We start from the raw sequence: 21,278 nt of genomic DNA, 5'->3' as shown, positions 1-21,278 counted from the left end.
TTGGAACATGTGCCAAGGAAAATTGTTTCACTCAAAGTCTTTTAATGACAACAGTACTTTTTACTTGCATCAAAAATGAGTTTTTATAAATTTCGTTCTACTGCTGTGTTCCCCAGGCGTTGGTATCCCATTTAAAGCATTAAAGGAATTAAATGGAGAAATACTGGTTTCCGTATCTAAAAAGAAGTTTTAAATTTATATACATAATATATATAGATATAAAGCTTAAAAATATTATCTTACCAATACTAGGGTCCGACCAATCCATTGCCATATTATGCAGTATGGCTAGGGCAGTAATCGTTTGCTTTACCGAACCAAAAGATCCAAGAACTTCACTCCCAAGAATACCAAATCGAAGCATCAATATATTAAGACATTTTCTCGCAGAGGCATACGTAACAGAATGGGCATGGTTATAAAGCTCTTCCGGTAAACTTTTTGGAAGCTTCACTGGAGTGAAGAGGTACGAAGAACAGGAAAATGATTCGTTTCCCAATAGTATACGACCACGAAATTCATTTTGTTCGAACCGCTCTTTTATTTTTGATAAAGAGAACATTTCGGTATCGGTGATTGGAGAACCTTCATCGAGTAGTCTTATGTCCAGGTCTCTTATTTTATAATCAGCATCACAAACAAGTTGCATATGAACAGTCTCTTTAGTGTTCGCTTGGGATCGCCTCACGTCATCGGTCGCATGAACTCTAGAATCTTTCGATTGAAATCTTACTCTCGTCTGTAGGAGTGTACCAATCACTTGCGGCATATTTGCTAACTCCTGAAACGAACGCATCATTCTCTCCTTTTCCGAAAGTGTTGCCGGCATTCTTATGTAGCGCGATGCTTTCGACGATAACACAGAAGCTATGCGTCGAGTGATTTTTTTCAATGTTTTTAAGCTTACACCATGAGCCATTGCTGTCAATTTTGGATGCTGTTGATAAAAAGAAAAATTCATACATATATATTTTAAGTCATATAAATAAATAGACGACCTGTGGATGGCCAATTTATCATGTACTTGTAACCGTACTCTTCGGATGGTTCCAGTGTAAGTCGGTGTTTCATATTTCTAAAAAATCTTCGCCGTTCCGGCGGGTATGACTAGTGTTCACAGGATATTATAATCTCTGGGAGCTAGGCTTCCAACAAGACGTTCGGAAATACAGATGTACATATTTATATGTACATACATCAATTAAAAATCATATTTTGAAGGCATGTTTTAAAATCAACGTAAATAAACGTGTTGATTCCATTTACATACATAAACGCACATACCATTTGTCAGATGTACGTACATACATACATAGCTTCATGGATACACACCTCAGTTCCACCCCAAAAGCGAATTGCAGATAAAATTTGCAGGTCTATAGGAACTTGCTCTCTTTCCGTAGGCTCATAACAATCAATCTCGAGGTCATCCCGAACAATTTCAATAATACGACGAATGTTTTCCTTGGTGTACCGATATTTTCGTCGAAATTGGTGTTCGTTTAGATGACATAGTGGGTTAAATCGTTTATGCTGTTTCTTTCTTGAACTGTTACCCATTCCTTTAATTATTTCAGCCGAAAACTGAAATCTTCGAACGGCTTCAAAGTATTGAAAGTCTTTTAACGACCGTTCAAATGATTCTATGTCTTTCATATTTTAAATAATATTTATGTTATTTTTGTTTTGTTTTCACCGCTACTACGAATTTTCAGTAGACCACAATATTAAATATCGATATTTTGTGTGTTAAATTATCGAATATAATCTATTTTTGCTGCCACTAACCATTATACGAAGAGGGTGGGTGGAAGGGGGCATTTGCCCCGGTCAAAAATATTTAGGCGCTCCGATTTGGAAATCCTTAAAGAATACACAAATTATAAATTAGATAGTTCAGGAACAGTTTTGTATATTTAGAAGGGGGACATATTAGAAAAATTGAAATAAACCATTGAGTAGCTTATTGGCAGTTCTGAAAGGGTTTAAGAATGGTTATTACCATTTTTTCCACTTAAAAGATATGAAAAACATCAACATTTGAATAATTGGCCAATTTGGTTTAAGTGCTCGACAACATTTGTTATGAACAGAGCTTTATCACGCCATTGCAATGCGTTGTCTTGAAAAGCTACCCGTGGCCATGTCTATGAACAGACTATACATATATTGCAGTTTTTCAATTTTCCGTTTATTCGATAGGATAAAACCATGAAGTCTGGTCATATTTGTGAAGTTGTAAGCGATTCTAACTGTAAAGATAAAATATTATATATTCCAGAAAAAAGTGTACAGAATCACAGCTGGAAAGATAACTTAAAAGCAGGGAGGAATGTTGTGAGCAGCGTCTAAAAACGCGTCGCTTCTTTGGTACCCGGTGCTTGATCAGCAATGTTGCCGCTATAAAACAGATTTTTGTTGGCTCATTTAACATCTTGTGTTTAATATAATAGTTATTGTATGCTTTATATATCTCAGTATAACTAACGATTGACATCACATATGCTGACATAGGTTCCAAGAAAATGACACGAAAGCCCTACAGTTATTGGAGTTGGCCGAAAGCAATAGTAGATTATATTAATTTATACTTTTGCCAGTGCTGCATACATGGATTCAAATACGTTGTCAAAAAAATGTTTACTTTTCTGGAGCGGTAAGTAAATACTAAATATCAACTTAACAACAACACATCTAATGTATAAAATTGGTGATGGGTACGAAAGCGTAACACAACGTTCCTCCTCGTTTAAAATAGACCAGCCTCAATGTACATACATTCATAAGCACATCAATGTACCAGCTCTAATTATTGCTTATTTTATAGATTCCTTTGGCTTATTTTGTTGGGTGTGTCTATATATTTTTGTATTGTGGTTTGCCTATCTTCTATCGACCGTTACTACACCAAGAGTACACATATCGGACTGGAAGTAAAAACATACAGTCTAAACATTAGCAAATGCTAAAAGTTTTTTTTTCAAATTGTAGCGAAACTACCACTTTTGGAATACTACGATACCAAGTTTAACAGTATGCCCAATGCAACGAATTAATGAAAGTTTATTCAGTCACTACTGCCGGTAATAGTTACGCAACATTTGGCTTTCTCATTAACAATTTGATTAACGAGTTTCAGGAAGAATGGCATCAAAGGACAAAACAAAGACGAGTTTTGGGAATTTGTTGAAAATTTGGCAAATTCCACCTACAAAAATTTTCAAAACATTCCGGAAAGCGAGAATATAGATAAATTACTTAATATTCTCGATATTAAACCAGCTTTATATATGGAGTTAATTTATAATCTTACCTATGATAGCTCTTACGAGCCCGTGGAAAAGCAACGTACCCGTAGTATCGATGGACAGATTAATATTCATGTACGCCAAGTTCTCACGGAGTACGGCTTGTGCTACTTAGGTAACTCTAAGCTGGGGGAAGAGTACAGCTCGCGGTACTTGATATTTGGAGTTTATCCTGAAGTTAACAAATATGAACAGACCCGACGATTACTAAAGGCTCAGATTGGGTCGTTTTTTGAAAAGGACGTTGGCTTCACCTTATTGGGCTTTAGCAGCGAAGCTATAGATGTAAGTTCGTACATATTTTAGTATATTTCAATCATTTTCAATAAATACATTTTTAATTTAATTTTATTTAGAGCTATATACATTCAGCATTTGAGGTAATGAAGGTGGATAATAATTTTGGTTACACTGAAGAAGGAGTTGTCTACGATCCCGAAAGCGAAGAGATAATTGCAGAGGAAAACCTTGAGAAGCAAGTTTTGATATTTATTATGAACTTTTAAGCTTTAAAATTAAAATTGTTGATTTTCTCCTATTTTGTAGAGAAGCTACCATTAGACAAAGAAAATGTCGTTTCTATCACGAGTCAAATCTGACCCATTTTCCATTCTATACTAGAAATATTTGTCAGCAAGAATGTCGAATTAATCTTGCTTACAAAATTTGTAAATGTATTCCTCACTTTTATCCAAACCGCAGTAAGCAATCAAATATATTTACAACAATCAGGCATTCTCCGGTTGTTTGCGTTTCGTCAACGTTTTTCGTTTCGTGATAACGGGAGCACTGTTGTTTGTGTGTTTAAACAGTAAATCGGAAAGTTTTTCTAAAGTGAAAACCGGTGAACGCCTGAATATTTACTTACACACACGGGCATTTCCGCCGAAGTCAACCGAATTATAAATTGTTCATAATCATCTTTTTTGTTTTTGTACCTATAGATATAGAGAAATGTATTAATTTGTTAAATACAATGGCTTCATATCATATCTCAGTTGTTTGTGTGAAGAAGCAAAGAGATTTTTAAATTTATTTATTTCACATGAAAAACATACTTCTTGTTTGCAACATTTTTTCCAAATCTGTTCCTTTCAATCAGTTTTAAAAACATTTATTTGTTATGTTTGTTGGACATCAAAAGCGTGAATGCCGAGATAAAACACATACAAAATAAATTAAATTTCAAAGCCATTTTCTTTTAAACTTATTTTTAGTTGCAAAACCTAAGCCAGTTTGCGATTATAAAATTCTTAAATCGTGTTTCCCCAGACATGCAAGTGAGTAACAACATATTGTATTCAATGAAATTAATTTTTCAATATTTTTCATGCATGGGTTTTAAAGTATTTTATTATATTGTTTACTACACAGATTTTTTTCTTAAATTGTACGAAGAAAATGATTCCCATGAAAAGCCGGCGACATGCCACTGTGAACAGAACTGCCTTGATGCAGTAGTAACAACAAAAAGTGCTTTAGTAAGTTGACATGGCTAACTACTTCGTATTTTCAATGCACTGGAGGATGTTAGTTCGTAATGGTGTACAAAGACTTAAATACTTACATACTATTCATTTTAGCCAATGATAGGCTCGAAACAACTACTCGGAAGTATAGGAAGTGCCATTTCTATGAAAACTTGGCCGCAGAACCGGCTTAAGCGACAAGTTATATTTTCTTTTACCGATCTCTTGGGTGAGCAAACATATTTACATTGTACACATAATAGATGGATAAGTAAAATTTACTTTTATGTTTCGTCTAGTTTCCATTGGAAGTACTGCAGGATTGTTTCTCGGATTTAGTGTTTTGGGTTTAGCAGAGCTTGTTTATTTTTTTACAATCCGATCAGTTTTTCAAATGCTTGGTTATAAAATATAATAGCCTCCTTCAAATAAATGTGTAACAAAAAATCAAGGTGCTATCATTTTATCATGAGGTTCCTCATGGAGATGGCTAAGATGGAAACCTCAAAAATATCAGAAAGCAGATCATAAAAAAATTAATTTGCTTTATTAAAAGGAATATAAGTTATTAATAATAAAATTGTATTATAAATTACAGTGATTTTGATTGAAAATACTCTCAATTGTAAAAAGGTCATAATAAGGTCATAAGGTCATCTTATAATACCCCTAAAATCCGCCTCCGCAAGAGGTACAACAATTTATTCGGTAGTAATCATAGCTACACAGCTTTCCTTCTGCAGCCCATTTACAGTTGGAAAGTTTATCGGTACACGTAGAGGAAGAGTAATTTTGGTGATGCTCTGAAGAACGGAACAAAATTAAAAGCGTTACTTATAACAGAAAGATAAATAGATAATTGTTATGTAATGTACCATCGCAGTCTTGTGCATTGCAGCTACGAAATATTGGCTCCCTGGCCGCATACCGACATTTGGTTGAGTCACGTAAGCTATTCTGTGTTGCATCGTAGTCCAAGCATCTAACGCTGCGTCGCTGTGTTCCACCATTGCAAGATTTGGTACACTGAATAAATATTTATGTACATATGAAGATTCTATTTCACACATTAAATAAATTTATAAGTTGCTGTTTACCTTCGACCATTCAGAGTAATGCCAACGAGGAGCGCAGAAAGTAATTTCTCCCTCATCGTGGGAGCATTTTTCAAACGTTTGTGGTTTTAGCTCCAACTTGCACATTTTTTGATCCACAATTAATTTATTTTGTATGCATAGAACAACTCGGCTTCGTGTAAGGTTGAAGCAATCTCCATTACAAGATGACCAAGGGCCAACAAACCACTCGCCATATTCACAGCTAGGTTTTGCGCAAGGTCGTCGATTTTCTGGAGTTTTGCTGGGATCACAGCGAACTGCACCCGCCTCGGATCGATCACAGAACACTGTACGATACTCTACGCCTAAGCCACACGTGGCAGAACAATACTGATTCCATTCAGATGTCAACCAGACCGCATTGTTGCTACTGCTACTGTTATCAATCATCATTCGTTGTCTTCGTGTACTATTCGCTGACTCGAAATTTATATGTAGGCGATACCGAGAAAGTTCACGACTTCGATTGTCTGGACACTCACATTGCTTTTGAGTGGGCGGCATCTCCTCCATACATGCTGTGCTATCAACGTGTATAACAGTTCCAGATGCTAGTTCTTGCAAGCAACTTACTTCACGACGTCTAAATGCCCTTTCTTTTTGACAGCGACACTCGCCCCATTTCTCATAATGCCAATAGGCGGGGCATGGTTGAGTGTTGCAGTGCAATAGGTTCTCATTGACCACTGGCTTTTTAGAATGAATACACCGGCGCTGTGAATAATACCTTAAAAGATTTTCGCGAATGCAACGTACAATAGGCGCTTGTACACCACCACCGCAGGACTTCGTACAAGCACTAAACCCTACCACCTTCCAGGTAAAGTTACGGCGTCGCCCTGGACGTGAATTACTTGAAGTACTAGCGTCCTCCCCTCCAGATCGCAATAAACTATTATTATTCTCCCCAGAGAGCTCGTTCTCTTCAGAATCAGATATTATGGGAAGCATGTACTCATACTTTATACCTGGATTTCGATTGTTCCCAAATAACTAAAGAAATCAAAAGAATTATTTATAGTTAAACTTAAATGTAAGAGACTAAATTTTAAATACCAAAAGTTCCAATGAGTCCCTTATTGGCCCAGAACTTGTTATCCATTCGGTAACTCCATCAGAATTCTGGACTCCATCGATTCGGTGATAGTCAAATATGGTACCGAGCGCTTCATACGATCCGCTTTCCGACACATTACTTTTGCTATTAACAATGTTTTGTTGCTGGGAAGTACGTAAAACTTTACACCGGCAATATTCGGTTTGTTAAGACCCGTCAAAAATGTGTAAATCAGAAATTTGTTTTACCTAGCAAATTAACACTATTTCGTAACTCAGTTATTGAAATATTCGAGGCTCCAGCTGGGATTGTAGCAAAGTGAACCAAACCATCGTTTGGTTGTGGATCTTGTGTAAAAATTCTTGTTACCGGCCGGCATAGCAAACCTCCACAACTAACAGATCCACTGTGCGCATACGTTCCATTAATGGAACCATCAGCGTTAACGGCCTTTAAAGAAAAGCAATATACATACATTTTCAGTTGTATCATAAATAGAATGAAATGTCTCCATTAATTGCACAGTGTGACGCGTCCACTGTGCTTCCCAAAGTAGATATCATTATATCTTACCAGCCATAATAGAGCTAGGTGCAGCAGCATCACAATTTCGTATGAAAAGATGGTAATTTACTGCTCTGAACGATTTGTACAAATAAAGATTGATTCTAGATAATAATAGATATTTTAATTATTTATTATTTTCTGGACTAAATGTAAAAAATTGGCTTTCCAAACTCAATCCTAATATAAAGATTATAGAAATCAAGTTTGTGAATTTGAATACTTTTTCCTTCAGTTGATGCTTGAAAGCTCGATGATCGGGCAATGCCACTACTCTGTATACCCGATTTACAGCCATATAATTTACGTAAAACTATAATTGATATCGGAACAGATGACTACGATATAGTAGATTTTATTTGTCCTTATTTATACATATGTAGAAAATGTTCTTTAAAATTGTGGATGACACGAAGGTCTCTTCTTGAGGGGTCGTTAGTGGAGTTTACAAATTTTGAAGCTAACTTAATACAGTGTGATGTCACAGGTATCTGCGCACAACATAAAAAGCAAAAAAACACTATTTCCTAGAATTTGTATGTGAGTAGTTCAACATTTGTTTAGGTTAGTTGGACTTTTCTTATTTACAAATATTCGTTTTTTTCACATTCCCGATCTCCTGGAATTGTACGTTTGTTGCATTTCACTCCGAAACGAATACTAATTTTGTGAAATGATTTATATATTTAGAAAAGTTTTAGTAACAAAGGCATAGTAGACCCATCGGAATGGTATATTCGATTCCTGCGTGACTCGACAATAAAATACCCTCTACTCTCTTTCTATATGTTTCATCTTATAATAAAACTTATTTATTTGTTGTATATAATTTGATTTCGATTTTCGAAGCTTGATTGAGTTTGATATCACACTCTGTGAAAGAGGCGTCAAACAAGACGGAGAGACGTACAAACAGGAATGGCTATATCGACTCATCTTGATGCTGATGTTCTATACACTCTTTATGGGATAGAACACGTTTCTTTCTGTGCGTTATTCACATTGCTCCGACCACAAATATGTACAATATACCCTATTTACTCTTCAAGTACCGTGTATAAAAATAGTACAGTAGTTTGGCACACACGTATAGACATAGGCAAATATGCATTGGCAAAAAATTATAGTTTTTATTCATTTTGGCGGCGGAAACATGTTGGTGTTGAATACTAAACACGGATAGAAGGACATGGAAATATCAAATCGGCTATACTTTACATACATATGTATACTTTAAAAAGAATTTGGAAGAGCTTTCTTCAGTCTGTTACATACATTAGTACTAAATGAACATGCCCTCTGAGGTTTAGGTATAAAGATAATCTCCAATTTTTTAAATTAATTTAGAACGTTTTCCATTCTATGACGCACAACAAACATGTTACGGAAATTTATTGAAAAAATCAATTTACCACAATTAAAAACTTACCTCGTGAGCTATAATTTAGATTCCCTTCAATTCAGTTGTTTGAGGAAGTTTCTGCCTATGTCTTGTGTTTCTTCTGCTTTAAAATTTTAAGATAAGCTCATAATAAATTGCATTATACCCGGTTCTCAAAGTGTTATTGGCTATATCTATATAATAAGATATGTAGGATTTGTGGTCGAAGAAATATGCGTAATGCACAGAAGAAGTCGTTTCCCACCTCATATTATAAATACATATATACGTACATATATAAATTCATGTCCCCTTATTATTTTTCGAATTTTTACATTTAATAATTTTAAAATACACATAAATACTTTAGACATATTGATTAAGCACATGGAAGCCGTAAAGATGATTTCCTGCAAAATAATTAAATGTGTAGACTAACCTTGCAGACACCGTCAACGCACAATGCTCGTCCCAATACATTTAGGCGATAATATTCCGCTGACCGTTTACAAGGTGTCCCATTAATAACAGATTCGCTCAAAGTTGCATAGTATTTTAATCCCGATGGCATGCAGTTTAGTTCACACTCAGCGTCATCTGAAGCAAAAGTTTTAATGAATAGGGAACTATTATTACTATTACTAAACTATTATCAGCAGTACGAAATGTGATTTGCTATTGAATGAGACTTTATAGTCCTATAAGACTGAGATTTATACCGGCCAGCAAGCAGACAAACGAAGACACACATAGAGAATTCTTATTTAGGCTGGCTTTACGGCTTATACCCGGTACACGAAGAGTAACGAGGAGGAACGTTGTGAGACTCCGATTTTTTGTACCGGTACTTAGACAGTACACAGATATATATATGTACATGCGTATGCATGTTCTTTATGATTTTTTTTCGAATTTTATATCGTTTCTACATCTGTCAACTCTGTCCATAATTTCTCACACCAAATTGCAGGCGTGCGTTAAAGCAGATAGAGCGCGAGAGCAGAGCGGGATAAACGAAAGAACGGCCGCTGCCGTTTTTCGACTAAATCTCTGGTTGGGCAACCCGACACATACCCTTTATATAAGGTTGCCAGCTATATCGATGGCCCTCAAACAGTATGCCATTGTACGCTTCACATTGAATAGCGCGAAAGCCTTTAGACTTCGCTGGGCATGGTATATCATTGCATAGCTGATAGCGTTTAAAGTAGCCGAAACAGGCATCACTTATAAATTGAGTTCCTGTCAACGATTTTCTGAAACGAAAGTATAAATATTAAGTATTAAGTGGATATGAGTGAAATTCAAATGAGGAACGCTGTGAGACGCGTTCGGATTCGTCCCAAATATTCGTTCTTGGTTGGGTCGGAAAGGGGCGGTTCGGCTGTTGATGCTGATCAAGAGTGTATATATTTTATTGGGTCGTCATTTAAGCTTACCGTCCTATGCATTTTCGTGTTTGATGCATAACACCTCCACCACAACTTCTTGAACATTCACTCCAGTTACTCCAATTATCCCATCGTGGATATGTACGGACTTTGATTTCCAATCTTTTCCTATCCGAAATGTTTGCAAAATTGATTGACTTTTGAGTAATGGCTAGATTTACAATGTTTGTAGTGGATTCTATTGGATCTATAGTACCCTCTTCTATTACTTTTAAAGGACGAAATGTGGATGCTTTTGTTATATTCGCTAGTTTAGATGATACGATTTCGTAATGACTTTCGTTGCCTAATATATCCAACGGCCTTAGCATAACTAGATTTGTTTTATTGGAATGTTTAGATGTAGTTTCATTTTGTATATATTGTAGTTTTTTGTTCCCTTTTTTTTGGCGCCACAAGTTGGAAAGCTCAGATAATTGTGTCCGGTTTGGTTGGATTTTGTAGGACTTTGGTTTACAATGCCGTTTCAACCATTCTTGATGTTTCTAAAATGTGAAAGACAATTTAAATTGTAATAGAATGCATACTATACTTATGTATGCATACATATAGAGAAAACGAGGTGGAACGCTGTGAGACGCAGTTGGTATTTTTCTACCCCGTACTGTCAGTATGGGCATTTCTCTGACGTCTAATGGGACAGTCGTTCGCACTGTTAGCAGTACCGGGTACAAAAGTTCTGACACTGCATTACCAGTCTTACAACGTTCCTCTTCTTTATAATTTTCAACTTAAGATTTATCTGAAGGCCCTAAATGGGATTTAAATAAATGTTAAATAAGTCAGTAAAATAAGTTTAAAAAAAAGTAAATAATAATTTAAATTTAAAAATAAAAATTAAATAGATGGTTAAATAGAAAGCGAATAATGTTAAACTAATTTTGAAAGTCCGTTTTATGTTGACCTTTCTACCGCTCGCTTTATATTTAGAGCTACTATTCTTGCTTTATTCAATTACTTGCCTTTATTCGTTCTATGGTGGATATTTTCGTCTGTAAGCAATCAGTGCCAGCAATATAAGCACCGACAATACAAATACTGAAAAAAATTAAACCAATCTTTAAAATATATTTATTTATGTTTATTCCACTTTACAAATTTGCTCTAATGACAAGAAAAGTTGAGTTATGGTTGATTTATAAATTATAACTAATTTTATTTCTTAAAGTACATTCCTTTTATAAGATTTACAAACGTTGGATGTTTTGGGGCTTGATTGCATGCATTCTATGCATTGCATACAGAAATATATAATTTTTCCTTGTCCACCCTCGAAAATTACTTTATCCACTTGTGTTTTCCTGTCTGTTTTTGTCCATCTGAATCAGGAAGTCTGCTATCAGCAGTACACGAGCAAATAAAGCACATCAAAAACTTGAACGAAAATGAATAGTTTCGTTTAAAAACGTAACACGCAGGAAAAAGGGAAAGCTGGAACTTGCATGAGTATGACATTTTTCGTCAACTTTTCAGGAATTTTCTTGTGCGTTAAAACATCTTACAACGAGAAGGGACGTGTGAGACGCTTCTTACGCGTCACAACTTTTATACCCGGCACTCAGTACTACATCTGTACCTTAGCGGTGTTTTGTCAAATTTTACATTTTTTCTTCATCTGTCATCTACATCTACAACACTTCTCACACCAACACGCTAAGTTAGCTCGCCGCCCTTCTCTAGACCCACACACTGCAGACTCGAGGCAGAGACAGAGGCAGCGCCCGCACACAAAAAAAGCAAATATAAGCTGCGTGACGGGGTGGGTTAAAAGTCGGCAGAGGCAGGAGCCGAGTGAAGCAGAAGCAGCTTTTATGGATCTAGCTTTTATGGTCTCTGAGATCCAGGCGCTCAACAAGACGGACGGACAGACAGACACGGCTCAATCGACTCGGCTATTGATGCTGATCAAGAATATATATACTTTATGGGATCGGAAACGTTTCCTTCTGTGTGTTACATACATTCACTTTGCGCACAAATACAATATACCCTATTTAATCTTCGAGTACCGAGTATAAAAATAGTAGAATAAAATTAATATGTTTTACTTATTGCTTACCTGCATATAACAAATAGATATTTCATTTTGTATTTCTGAAAAAACGGAATAGAATGCGAGTAGAGATAATATAATTTATTTAAAATTTCCCAATCGGTAAGTCGCAGACTTATTTTCGAAGAAAATTTGTCGTCAAGTATGTATGTGTTTTACATTTTACATTTTTGGATACATCTGTCATCTACATCCACATCACTTATAAAACTAACACGCCCTTTAAGCTCGTTCTTTTTCGCCATTGCCACACACTTCATGAGGCTGAGTGTGCGAGCGAGAGAGAGAATAAGCATGTTGACTTGGTTCTGGAGTGGGTAGGAGATATCCACTGCAAATTAATTTCGTTATTCTGGCTGTAATAATGATTCAATTTGAATCTAAGTCGGGAATCTGATAGATATAGACATTCTCTAGGGAACTGCGTTTTTTGGTTTCTTTCATCTTTAAAATTGTGGATCCCACAGTTGTTAGCTTGTTGCGTTGGTGGGAGAGGGGCGGGTTGAAACTTTGGAACACACATGTATTCAAAATTTAGTTGGTCTAGCTCTTATGGCGCACCTCAAGACGGATGATCGACGGATAGACGGAAAGACACGCCTGAATTGGCTCGGCTTATGGTGCTGAGTAAGAATATATAATCCTGTACCTTCAATATTGTGGATGCCTCAGATTTCTCTGGACGGTAGGGGTTTCTAATCAAGAATATATACGTTACGAGGTCGAAAGCACTTCCTTCTGGGTGTTACACACAACTACACAAAAAAAAAAGAATAGCTCCACGCTTTGAGAATCGGGTTTAATAAAGGTAACGGAAATTCAAATACTCTAGGTTAAGCTTTTTTTAATATTCTGATAACATATGAGCAAAACTTTGGATTGGATGGAACCGATATTATCGTTTATAAATTCAACATATGAATAACATAATTTAAGTTTTAAACGATGAAGAAATGGTTTTGTTTTTTAATTACGTACGAATATTTATTAATATGGAAATTATTTTTATTTTTTGCTACACTTTATTCTAATTTTATTTCCATTATCCATTTGAATTCAAGCCTTTCCCTTAAAACCACCGTAAACGCCGCGTGCTTCGCAAATCCGAACTGAAATTTTGTACAAATGGTTTTAGAACGAAGTGGTGAAAACAAAGCCATCAGCCTCAATATAAGATTCATCGTAACTCAAGCGGTTGAATTCAAACAAAAGCCATTTAAAAATACAGGGCTTAGCTCATAGTACCATAGTAGCCATCATGTTGCCTCCCACCACCCGCACCCACCAGTTGAAACCAAACGAACGATTGTCGGGCCTTGCCTACCCATTTATATTTATGTATGAACAAATATGTCTCTATGTATGAACATATACATGCGTACACATAGGCATTGCATACAAAAAGATGCATGTGGATGTAAATAATTGCATACATGTGTATGTACACATATGAACACCAAAAATCGTTGCCGCCCGAAATTCTACACATACCCGACAAAAAAATAAGTGTACTTTTAAAACGAACTTAAGCTTGAGGTCTTCGGTGAGAATTATTATTTAATTTATTTACGAAACTGAAACTGGTTGGATCTCGACTTTTATAAGCTAGAAAAATAGGTTTTTTCGAATGATGCATTATAAGGTCGATTTTTTGTATGCTATTAGATATGTAAATATTTATAATCATTTGACTTAAGAATAAAATTCGGACAATCCGAAGGTTCACAAATATTCATTGCATTTCAGAAAATGACACATGTGTTTAAAATGTTTCAACTAGTTCATCTTTTCTAAAAATAGAAACACATTTCAAATCACCAAATGTGGTTTTAGGTAAGTAAGTAATAGTAAGTAATAATAAAATCTATATGTATACATTAGTATTAGTACATTAAATATATACATACATACTCATCCTTGGCTTTGTTAAATACCATTCTTATATATGCTTAAAATTTATTTTTAATCGAAGAAAATTCGAAGAAAACTCGAACACTTATCCAATTATTTACTTATGTGTGGTGAGCCAATGTAAAAATGTAAAAAGATGAGTAAGAACACTGTTAATTTTTACAAATTTATACGTACACGCAATTTCGAAAATGTTTTACTTTCATTTAATAAAGGGAAATATAAAGATTTCATTCCAATTCATGCAATGCCCCTTAAAGAATATTCGAATTGTTTACGTCAAAAACCCATGTGTGAGTTTAATTAGAATACATAGTCTAAAGAAGAGGAACGCTGTGAGACGCTTTCGTGAGAGACACAACTTTTAAGCTCGGACTCAATCAGTATTTCTAAATGCAAAATTTATAAAGCTTTATCCATAGCCTTACCACTGGCTACAACCACTTGATTTTTGTTTATAAATTATTGCTGTGGGGCCAAGGATGTCAGATAAGGAACCGAACTAGGCCAAATTCCTAAATTAACGTTTTTGCGGGAACGTTTGGGACCGGCGCGATCGGGCCATCAGTGCTCCATCGCATGACCATGTAGGATCATGAGATCACGCCACCAGCGCGGTCCCGCTGTTGTTAGGCATTGAAGCGAGCAAGGGTATAGGAAGAGCCCAGCGACAGCAGAACTGACAGCCAAAGTGTGCGAGCAAAAGCGAGTGTCCAAGTCACGCCAGCAGTACAGAGAACGACAAAACGTCCGCGAGCTAGCCTCGCTGATTTAGACGGACAATAATAGTTCGTTTCAAAATCGGCCACCCAAGTCAGAGCTACAAGGCTACAACAAAGAATTCGCTCTGGATTAAACGGAAGAAACACCTGATCCAGTTCACGAAGAGGACGGACAAATACAATATTGTGCACAAAGTGAATGTATGTAACGAACAGAAGGAAACGTTTCCGACCCCATTAAGTATGTATATTCTTGATCAGAATCAATAGCCCTATTAGATCTTCAAGTACCGGGTATAAAAAAAAATATTTTATTTCAAAAATAATTAAAAGTAAAGTTCTGGCACAGAAAAAAAATCTTTATAAAAATGTAAAGCCCAAAATCGTTCATCTAATTATGTATAAATAAAAAGTTTCGTTTTGTTGAGTTGTGTTAATATTATTAATCTTTAATTTCCAATTTAATTCTGATGTAAAAAAAAAAAACATATTTTGTTTTTGAAATGAGATCTATGTGTGTTGATTTGTTATGACAAACTATCGTGTTTTTCCAGTCTTTTCAGCATTGGTTCTTGTATGTTGTAATGCTTAACCATTTTCTGTGAAATAATTAAAATTAATATTAAAACTTCGTTAGCATTTTTTGCTACCATACCTGACAGAAGTCGACATCAATGGTACAAATTGCCTGAGCAGAAGACCCGTTTGTAGATAATGTTCTGGGGTTTGCAGCGCACCGAATCTGTGGTAAATTATCATTTCCTGGCTCAATATGAACCATATTTTCTTGAACAAGGAATGAAACATTCAATGAATTCTGAACAGAGTCCATAAAATTTGTAGGGTGACAAATTAATTTGAAATACGGTATGGGCTGGTCGTTACCAGATCTGTAAATTTGTCTGATTTGTTTCAACGTATTGCTGACCGATGCTGAGCCCTCTTCCTTGCGCAGCAGCTTGTCACTTCTTTTTGGTCGCTTCTCTTCAACCTGCAAAAATTAAAGATTACTTTGTTAGGCCAAATACATCTAAATATCTACATAAGTACAAATTAGATAATGGCCCGATTTAGGTATTGATCAGACTTAAACTCCTGACAAATTGTATATACTACTTTGACGTACAAAATTACATATGTACATACGTAAATATATACATATGTATGCACTTACCAAAGTTTTTCTTTTGCGTTGAGCACATTTCTTTTGAATGTGAAGTTTCGGTGCCACATCTATGAAAGCTATCATGCTGTCATTCGTGTAGAGCGGCATTCCATATTTAATAACTTCAGTGCAAAGAGAGTCCCAATTTTCATCGTTGTCTTTGAAAACTATATTAGTCTTATACAAATTACAGGTTATTTTGTGTCTATCATATAATTGGGAATGCTTTTCTACTTACAATAGCTGTGAGGATCATTTGATCTGTAAAGTTTGTGTTATATTGTATAGCCTTTCCAACCACTTCATGATTGCGCCTTAGCAACTCAGTGTCTAGTACAAGCTCTGTGGGATTTGTACGACGTTCTTCTTGTCCCTTTGCTATTTCGTTTGATTGCCTAATAATAGTTTCTATAGCCAATATTGAAGCGTCGAAATTTTTATTTTCAATCTGTTGCTCTGATTAAACAAATTGAGTTCATTAATTAAACAAACATAATTACATTCAACATTCAATGTCTACTTACCAATCTCTATATTTTTTTCAATTAGTTCTTGTAAGCACATAATCCGAACAGCCTCTTCGCTGTCGATTGTAAACGAGTCCATACTTTCTAAAACCAAAATGACCAATTGTGCCTTTTAGACAAACAATTGTTATTTGTTTTTAAATTTACAAACTACATAAATACATATGTCATGTTTGTATATGTAAACAGGCTTCTTTAATTAGAAACAGTTAATTGAAACCTCAGCATACCTTCAAAGAATTAGAATAAGAATACTAAGCGAAATGGGCACACTATAAATACTGTTAATTTTGTGGTACTAACACACAAACTAGCTAGTATAGCTCGGGTGGTATCGATAAATGGTACGAAAGGAGAAATAGTGATGCGTGCCGGTATAAAATAAATTGTTTCGCTTTCTCCTATTTTTACTCAAGTTTTAATCATTCGAAACTCAGCTGAAAACTGAAGATTTGATAAAAATTAATATAGTCGCATTTATACCGAGGAATTATGTAGTCTTGTGGAATAATTAAAGGTGTTCCACTGCTGTGGGTACACTAGTATATTCAAAGATTGCGCCAATGCTTTAGCTGTGAAAGACTTGGACATACATACCTAGGCCAGATGTGAATCGTTAAGAAGCAACAAGTGTAGAGTTAGAAACTGTTATGGAACATGCCCGGTTCTCAATTGCATTTTATGCAATGGAAAAACCTTTCAGCTAGAGACAGACTTGTTTGCCCACTTGTTGCGGGAAAAACGAAGAGGAACGTTTCCGTATGCATTTTAATTTTTGTGGGTATTTGTTACGAACAAGGAAAATAAAAGCGCAACAGATAGTTATCGGTTTTTTATTATCTTAATAAAAAATTCAATATCTTGACACATTTATAATATTATTATATTATTAGCTATATTATTAGCTATTACATTAATAATCAATAATCTAATGACCATTCGTTCTCAGCAATAAAAGAGTCGACAACTTCTTTCATTGAAAAATTTGGTATTAACTGATCCTGAGTCAGTTTTACTCGTGTAACAGGATCAAAGTGTCCAACTCGCTGCAAATGCTCTTCAATGTCTTTACGCTCGTATGTAATCCCCGATGGAGTTATCACAGGATCCGTTAGTATTTCGAAACTTATTTTCCCACATAGAAAATCTGGAACATCACGTTTCTGAAAAACAAGAAATAAACAAATAAATCAAGAACAAACTAGAAAAGTTCACAATCGTGGAGTCTGTTTTGGTTGAAGACCAGTCCTATCTGAAACTAAAACTGAACAACTTTTATTTAAAAATTGCATTGCATTGAGAATGCATGCGATAATTATAAAGAATTTGAATAATTTCCGTAAAATTACACTAGAAATTGTCTGATACATATTTTTGTTTTCAATGACAGAACTTTTTTTTAAGAATTTTTTATTTTTTTACTTTAAAAACCCAGGAAAAGTTAAAAAATGAGAAATGTATGTGAGTTAAAACGTTTTTCCCACTTTTCATTAAAACAACATCTGTTTGGTGGTAGGCAATTATCAAACAGGATTGAAAGCCGAAACCCATATTCAAAACGAGAAGAAACGTTGTGAGATGTGTTTAAACCGGTCACTACTCACGAGGGCGGCCGGATAATATTCCGCCTAACAAAGAATAATCATTTCTTTTAGCATTTTTTCATTTTTATCAACATTTTTTTTTTTTTAAGCTCTACTAAGATCTTTTCTATAAAAATTGATAGCACAGAGTTCCCCTAGTATTTAGCCTTAGCCTTAGATTAAGTGGCTGATTGTTCATGTGTCTACAGACACTTAGTACCGGTTAATATCGTAATTTGTATGTATACTAAATTCGCTACGTGACATACCCTTCGACGTTCATCAACTTTGGAGTAGATATTGTTGAGCTCTTTTATATGGTCATCCTGAAATAATAAAAATTGGTTAAGTATTTTATTTAATAAATCTGTTTCTGTAACAATAATTATAAAAGACTATATTAGTATTAGTGATTTAATAAAATGAAGGGATTTTATATGGAGGAGGGAATCATAATAAGAAAAATAATTAGAACCTAAACATGTGTAGTAATGTTATCTGTTACTTACACACTCTTGTTCAATTTCTTGTTGTTTCTCTTTTAGCTGCTCTTCGTGCAAGTTTTCGTTTAGTTTTAAATTGGATAAACGATTTTCCATGTCATCCTTAATTAATCTGAAAAAAATAATTATGTAATAAACAATTGTTTAAAGAATAATCTATGTTTTTGAGAGCAACCAAGTGGATGCTATCTCAATACTTTGGGAAAGCTTTAAAGTTTAATCCATACCGGTTTAAATAACTTTGAAGTTCAATCTCTTCTTGAATTCGTTTTTCTTCCACGATATTCCAGCGTTTTTTTCGTGCAAGTCTTAATTGCAATGTTATATCATCACCAAAGTTTTGTCTTTGTTCCTTTGACAAATCATAAGCTAAAAAAAAATTCTCTTTGTAGAAATATAACTGATTAATTAATTACTACTAACCGCGTTGCAGATGCTTTATTGCTTCGTCATAGCTGTCTATCTCAATAAGGCCTTGCCCCAAAAAAAAGTGCCCTTTTAGCAAGTTTGCGTCGATATCCAAAGCTCGTCGACAATCTTGACAGCACAGCTCCCACCGTTTTAGCTTAAGATTGCAAAGCGCACGATTTGTGAAGAAAGTAGCATTTGTAGGGTTTTTTATCTTTAAAAAAAATTAAATCCATTATTTAATATCCTGCACGAGTTAAACAAAAAAAAAGTTGAAGCCAACAAATTCAAAGTTTAGCTAGAATTATAATTGTTAATGTATCCCAGGAGTCTGTGTATACAAATTTGGTGTCCTAGTTCTTATTAATATTTGGGATCTAAGCGATCAGCAAATGAAAACAACATTAGTAATTTATTTAGGTCCAGTTGAAGGAGTGTATGCAAGTACCAATTACAGTAGGGCAGACAGATTTTAACATCATCAGTTTAACATCAGTACATTAACGAAGAATGTAATAATATGCATTCACTTGAGGTAGGTCATTTATAAATTAAATGGCACTCCTGATGAAACAAAAACGATATCTGACAACACATTAATAAACATAAGACGTTGTTTGCGGTTAGAAAGATTGGGAAAGCCATTAAAAACAGCTTCTGCATTAGCAGATTTTGATTCACAGTTTTTACAATCAGAATACCTTCTGCGAGGAGGTTACCAATACTTAACTTATTGGACCATTCAAAAAGGTTTACGTACTGACGACTGCATGCATACAAATGTATGTAGGTATGTAAAAGCTCTTATAAGAATGTCTTTGCGCACCGGACTGACATGTGTCTACACATTCCCAATAAAGATTAAACTTGTAGTTATGTCTTTCTTTATGAGTTCGAACACTTCAATCTCATAAGCTTATGCGCCAAGTCTGGGGCCGAATAATACTCATTTATGTATGTACAGACATATGTAAATACATATGCACATATGTATGTAAGTATACTTACAATAGCTTTCGAATAACAATTAATTGCGTCGTCGTATTTGCGAGCTGCAAATAAACAGTTTCCTTGTTCTTTCAATTGAAGATCAGATAAATTTGTCGTAGAATACATATGCTTGGTCGTCATGCTGGCAGATTATGCTGGATTACAGCTATTTACTGAACAATCAAGTTTCCCAATGCACTATTTTAGAACGTTGAACAGATATTTATTGCAAGCCAACACAATTTATTGTCCATTAACTTAGTGGTGACTGGTGGTAAAACTTTTAATTCAATTATTCCACATAATAGTGAACATCTGTTTTTATTGATGTTAATACTACCGTATGCAGTAATTGAGATGTTATAATCGAAATGTTTTTTGGAGATGTCAAAGTGTTCTAATAGGGGTACTCTCGGTTCTGATTAGCAAAAATTCAGCATAAAGCAAATTTAAATGTATTCCACATATGTGCAATTCTCTGGCGTAGAATTTGACGTTTGTACGCATTGCAAGCGGTAGAACGGTCAAATTAATAGCCTTTTCAAACTGTGCGTGTCTGCTATCGATATCGGATTATACATAATCTAGCAGAAAAGGTGTTCAGTATTTTTTTTAAATATGCTAATTTCTAATTTCGGACTCCCCGAAAACCATCCATGTACTCTATGTTCTCCATGTTCTGTGACGGCCCTTTGAACTAAATATGGTTTCCAAGCCGGGGTTCACAGAAATTAGTTTGACTTCTTGGCGTGACAGCTGATAATATAGGTAAGACTATAGACCCGTGGCAGTCCAGGAATGGAATGGTTCTGAGGCTCAGGCGTTGCTCCTTTTATTGCAAAATATCAGCTAGATATCACTTGGATTTGATACCAACGCGTTGCTTTGATCAGCTGGCAGTGTGGCCGTTCGTGTTGGTCTCTGGTATCTTCCGTCACTAACCAAATAATATACTATTGGTTAGTGCTACCGTTCTGCCTATTTTGAACCAGCCGTCCTTGCTAGGCATTGTTTCATCACGTGTTTAAGAAGCATCTGTTGCTGAAGTAATGATCTGATAAGTGAATT

General features: G+C 35.1%; 5 protein-coding genes and 1 long non-coding RNA gene across 11 annotated transcripts in view; 2 read left to right on the top strand and 4 right to left on the bottom strand.

The window, feature by feature from the left end:
* LOC117584286 overlaps nt 1-11,607 on the top strand; it is a 28,775-nt gene extending 17,168 nt beyond the window's left edge. The window contains exons 3-4 of the long non-coding RNA XR_004573836.1: nt 9,761-9,770; nt 11,593-11,607. This is a non-coding gene — a long non-coding RNA (uncharacterized LOC117584286). The remainder of the gene's footprint in view (nt 1-9,760; nt 9,771-11,592) is intronic.
* LOC117584283 (putative nuclease HARBI1) lies at nt 26-1,687 on the bottom strand. The gene is made up of 3 exons (XM_034273102.1): nt 1,333-1,687; nt 244-937; nt 26-176 (listed from the first exon to the last, which is right to left on the bottom strand). The coding sequence occupies exons 1-3, from the start codon at nt 1,654-1,656 to the stop codon at nt 70-72; spliced, it is 1,125 nt and encodes a 374-aa protein (XP_034128993.1). The 5' UTR covers nt 1,657-1,687; the 3' UTR covers nt 26-69.
* On the top strand, nt 2,490-5,267 carry LOC117584282. The gene is made up of 10 exons (XM_034273101.1): nt 2,490-2,656; nt 2,828-2,933; nt 2,992-3,083; nt 3,140-3,593; nt 3,665-3,783; nt 3,855-4,009; nt 4,526-4,588; nt 4,683-4,789; nt 4,892-5,006; nt 5,077-5,267. The coding sequence occupies exons 1-10, from the start codon at nt 2,526-2,528 to the stop codon at nt 5,190-5,192; spliced, it is 1,458 nt and encodes a 485-aa protein (XP_034128992.1). The 5' UTR covers nt 2,490-2,525; the 3' UTR covers nt 5,193-5,267.
* On the bottom strand, nt 5,373-12,448 carry LOC117584274 (thrombospondin type-1 domain-containing protein 4). Of its 2 annotated transcripts, XM_034273090.1 has the most exons (10): nt 12,408-12,448; nt 11,311-11,386; nt 10,337-10,833; nt 9,972-10,153; nt 9,337-9,494; nt 7,201-7,402; nt 6,952-7,133; nt 5,875-6,888; nt 5,653-5,803; nt 5,373-5,580 (listed from the first exon to the last, which is right to left on the bottom strand). In XM_034273090.1, the coding sequence occupies exons 1-10, from the start codon at nt 12,431-12,433 to the stop codon at nt 5,447-5,449; spliced, it is 2,622 nt and encodes an 873-aa protein (XP_034128981.1). In that variant the 5' UTR covers nt 12,434-12,448; the 3' UTR covers nt 5,373-5,446. The 2 variants fall into 2 exon arrangements, with proteins under 2 accessions (XP_034128981.1, XP_034128982.1); XM_034273091.1 differs by lacking the exons at nt 9,337-9,494; nt 9,972-10,153; nt 10,337-10,833; nt 11,311-11,386; nt 12,408-12,448 and adding exons at nt 7,526-7,620; nt 8,105-8,155 and having other exon boundaries at nt 5,381-5,580.
* Nucleotides 12,449-15,480: 3,032 nt separating this feature from the next.
* LOC117584005 lies at nt 15,481-16,879 on the bottom strand. Of its 3 annotated transcripts, XM_034272734.1 has the most exons (5): nt 16,724-16,878; nt 16,438-16,655; nt 16,209-16,376; nt 15,690-16,025; nt 15,481-15,633 (listed from the first exon to the last, which is right to left on the bottom strand). In XM_034272734.1, the coding sequence occupies exons 1-5, from the start codon at nt 16,803-16,805 to the stop codon at nt 15,562-15,564; spliced, it is 876 nt and encodes a 291-aa protein (XP_034128625.1). In that variant the 5' UTR covers nt 16,806-16,878; the 3' UTR covers nt 15,481-15,561. The 3 variants fall into 3 exon arrangements, with proteins under 3 accessions (XP_034128625.1, XP_034128626.1, XP_034128627.1); XM_034272735.1 differs by lacking the exon at nt 16,209-16,376 and having other exon boundaries at nt 16,724-16,879; XM_034272736.1 differs by lacking the exon at nt 16,724-16,878 and having other exon boundaries at nt 16,209-16,366; nt 16,438-16,572.
* Nucleotides 16,880-17,611: 732 nt separating this feature from the next.
* On the bottom strand, nt 17,612-20,587 carry LOC117584496 (STIP1 homology and U box-containing protein 1). 3 transcript variants are annotated; one of them, XM_034273425.1, is made up of 7 exons: nt 20,551-20,587; nt 20,229-20,376; nt 19,236-19,434; nt 19,040-19,181; nt 18,819-18,924; nt 18,579-18,635; nt 17,612-17,889 (listed from the first exon to the last, which is right to left on the bottom strand). In XM_034273425.1, exons 2-7 carry the CDS (start codon nt 20,349-20,351, stop codon nt 17,647-17,649), a joined length of 870 nt encoding a protein of 289 aa, XP_034129316.1. In that variant the 5' UTR covers nt 20,352-20,376; nt 20,551-20,587; the 3' UTR covers nt 17,612-17,646. The 3 variants fall into 3 exon arrangements, with proteins under 3 accessions (XP_034129316.1, XP_034129315.1, XP_034129318.1); XM_034273424.1 differs by lacking the exon at nt 20,551-20,587 and having other exon boundaries at nt 17,613-17,889; nt 20,229-20,497; XM_034273427.1 differs by lacking the exons at nt 17,612-17,889; nt 18,819-18,924; nt 20,551-20,587 and having other exon boundaries at nt 18,608-18,635; nt 20,229-20,504.
* Between the last annotated feature and the right edge of the window lie 691 nt (nt 20,588-21,278).

Source organism: Drosophila guanche, unplaced genomic scaffold (assembly GCF_900245975.1).
Source record: "Drosophila guanche unplaced genomic scaffold, DGUA_6, whole genome shotgun sequence".
Classification (NCBI taxonomy): domain Eukaryota; kingdom Metazoa; phylum Arthropoda; class Insecta; order Diptera; family Drosophilidae; genus Drosophila; species Drosophila guanche.
The sequence above is the reverse complement of the archived record's forward strand: the minus strand, read 5'-3'. Positions and strand labels throughout refer to the sequence as shown.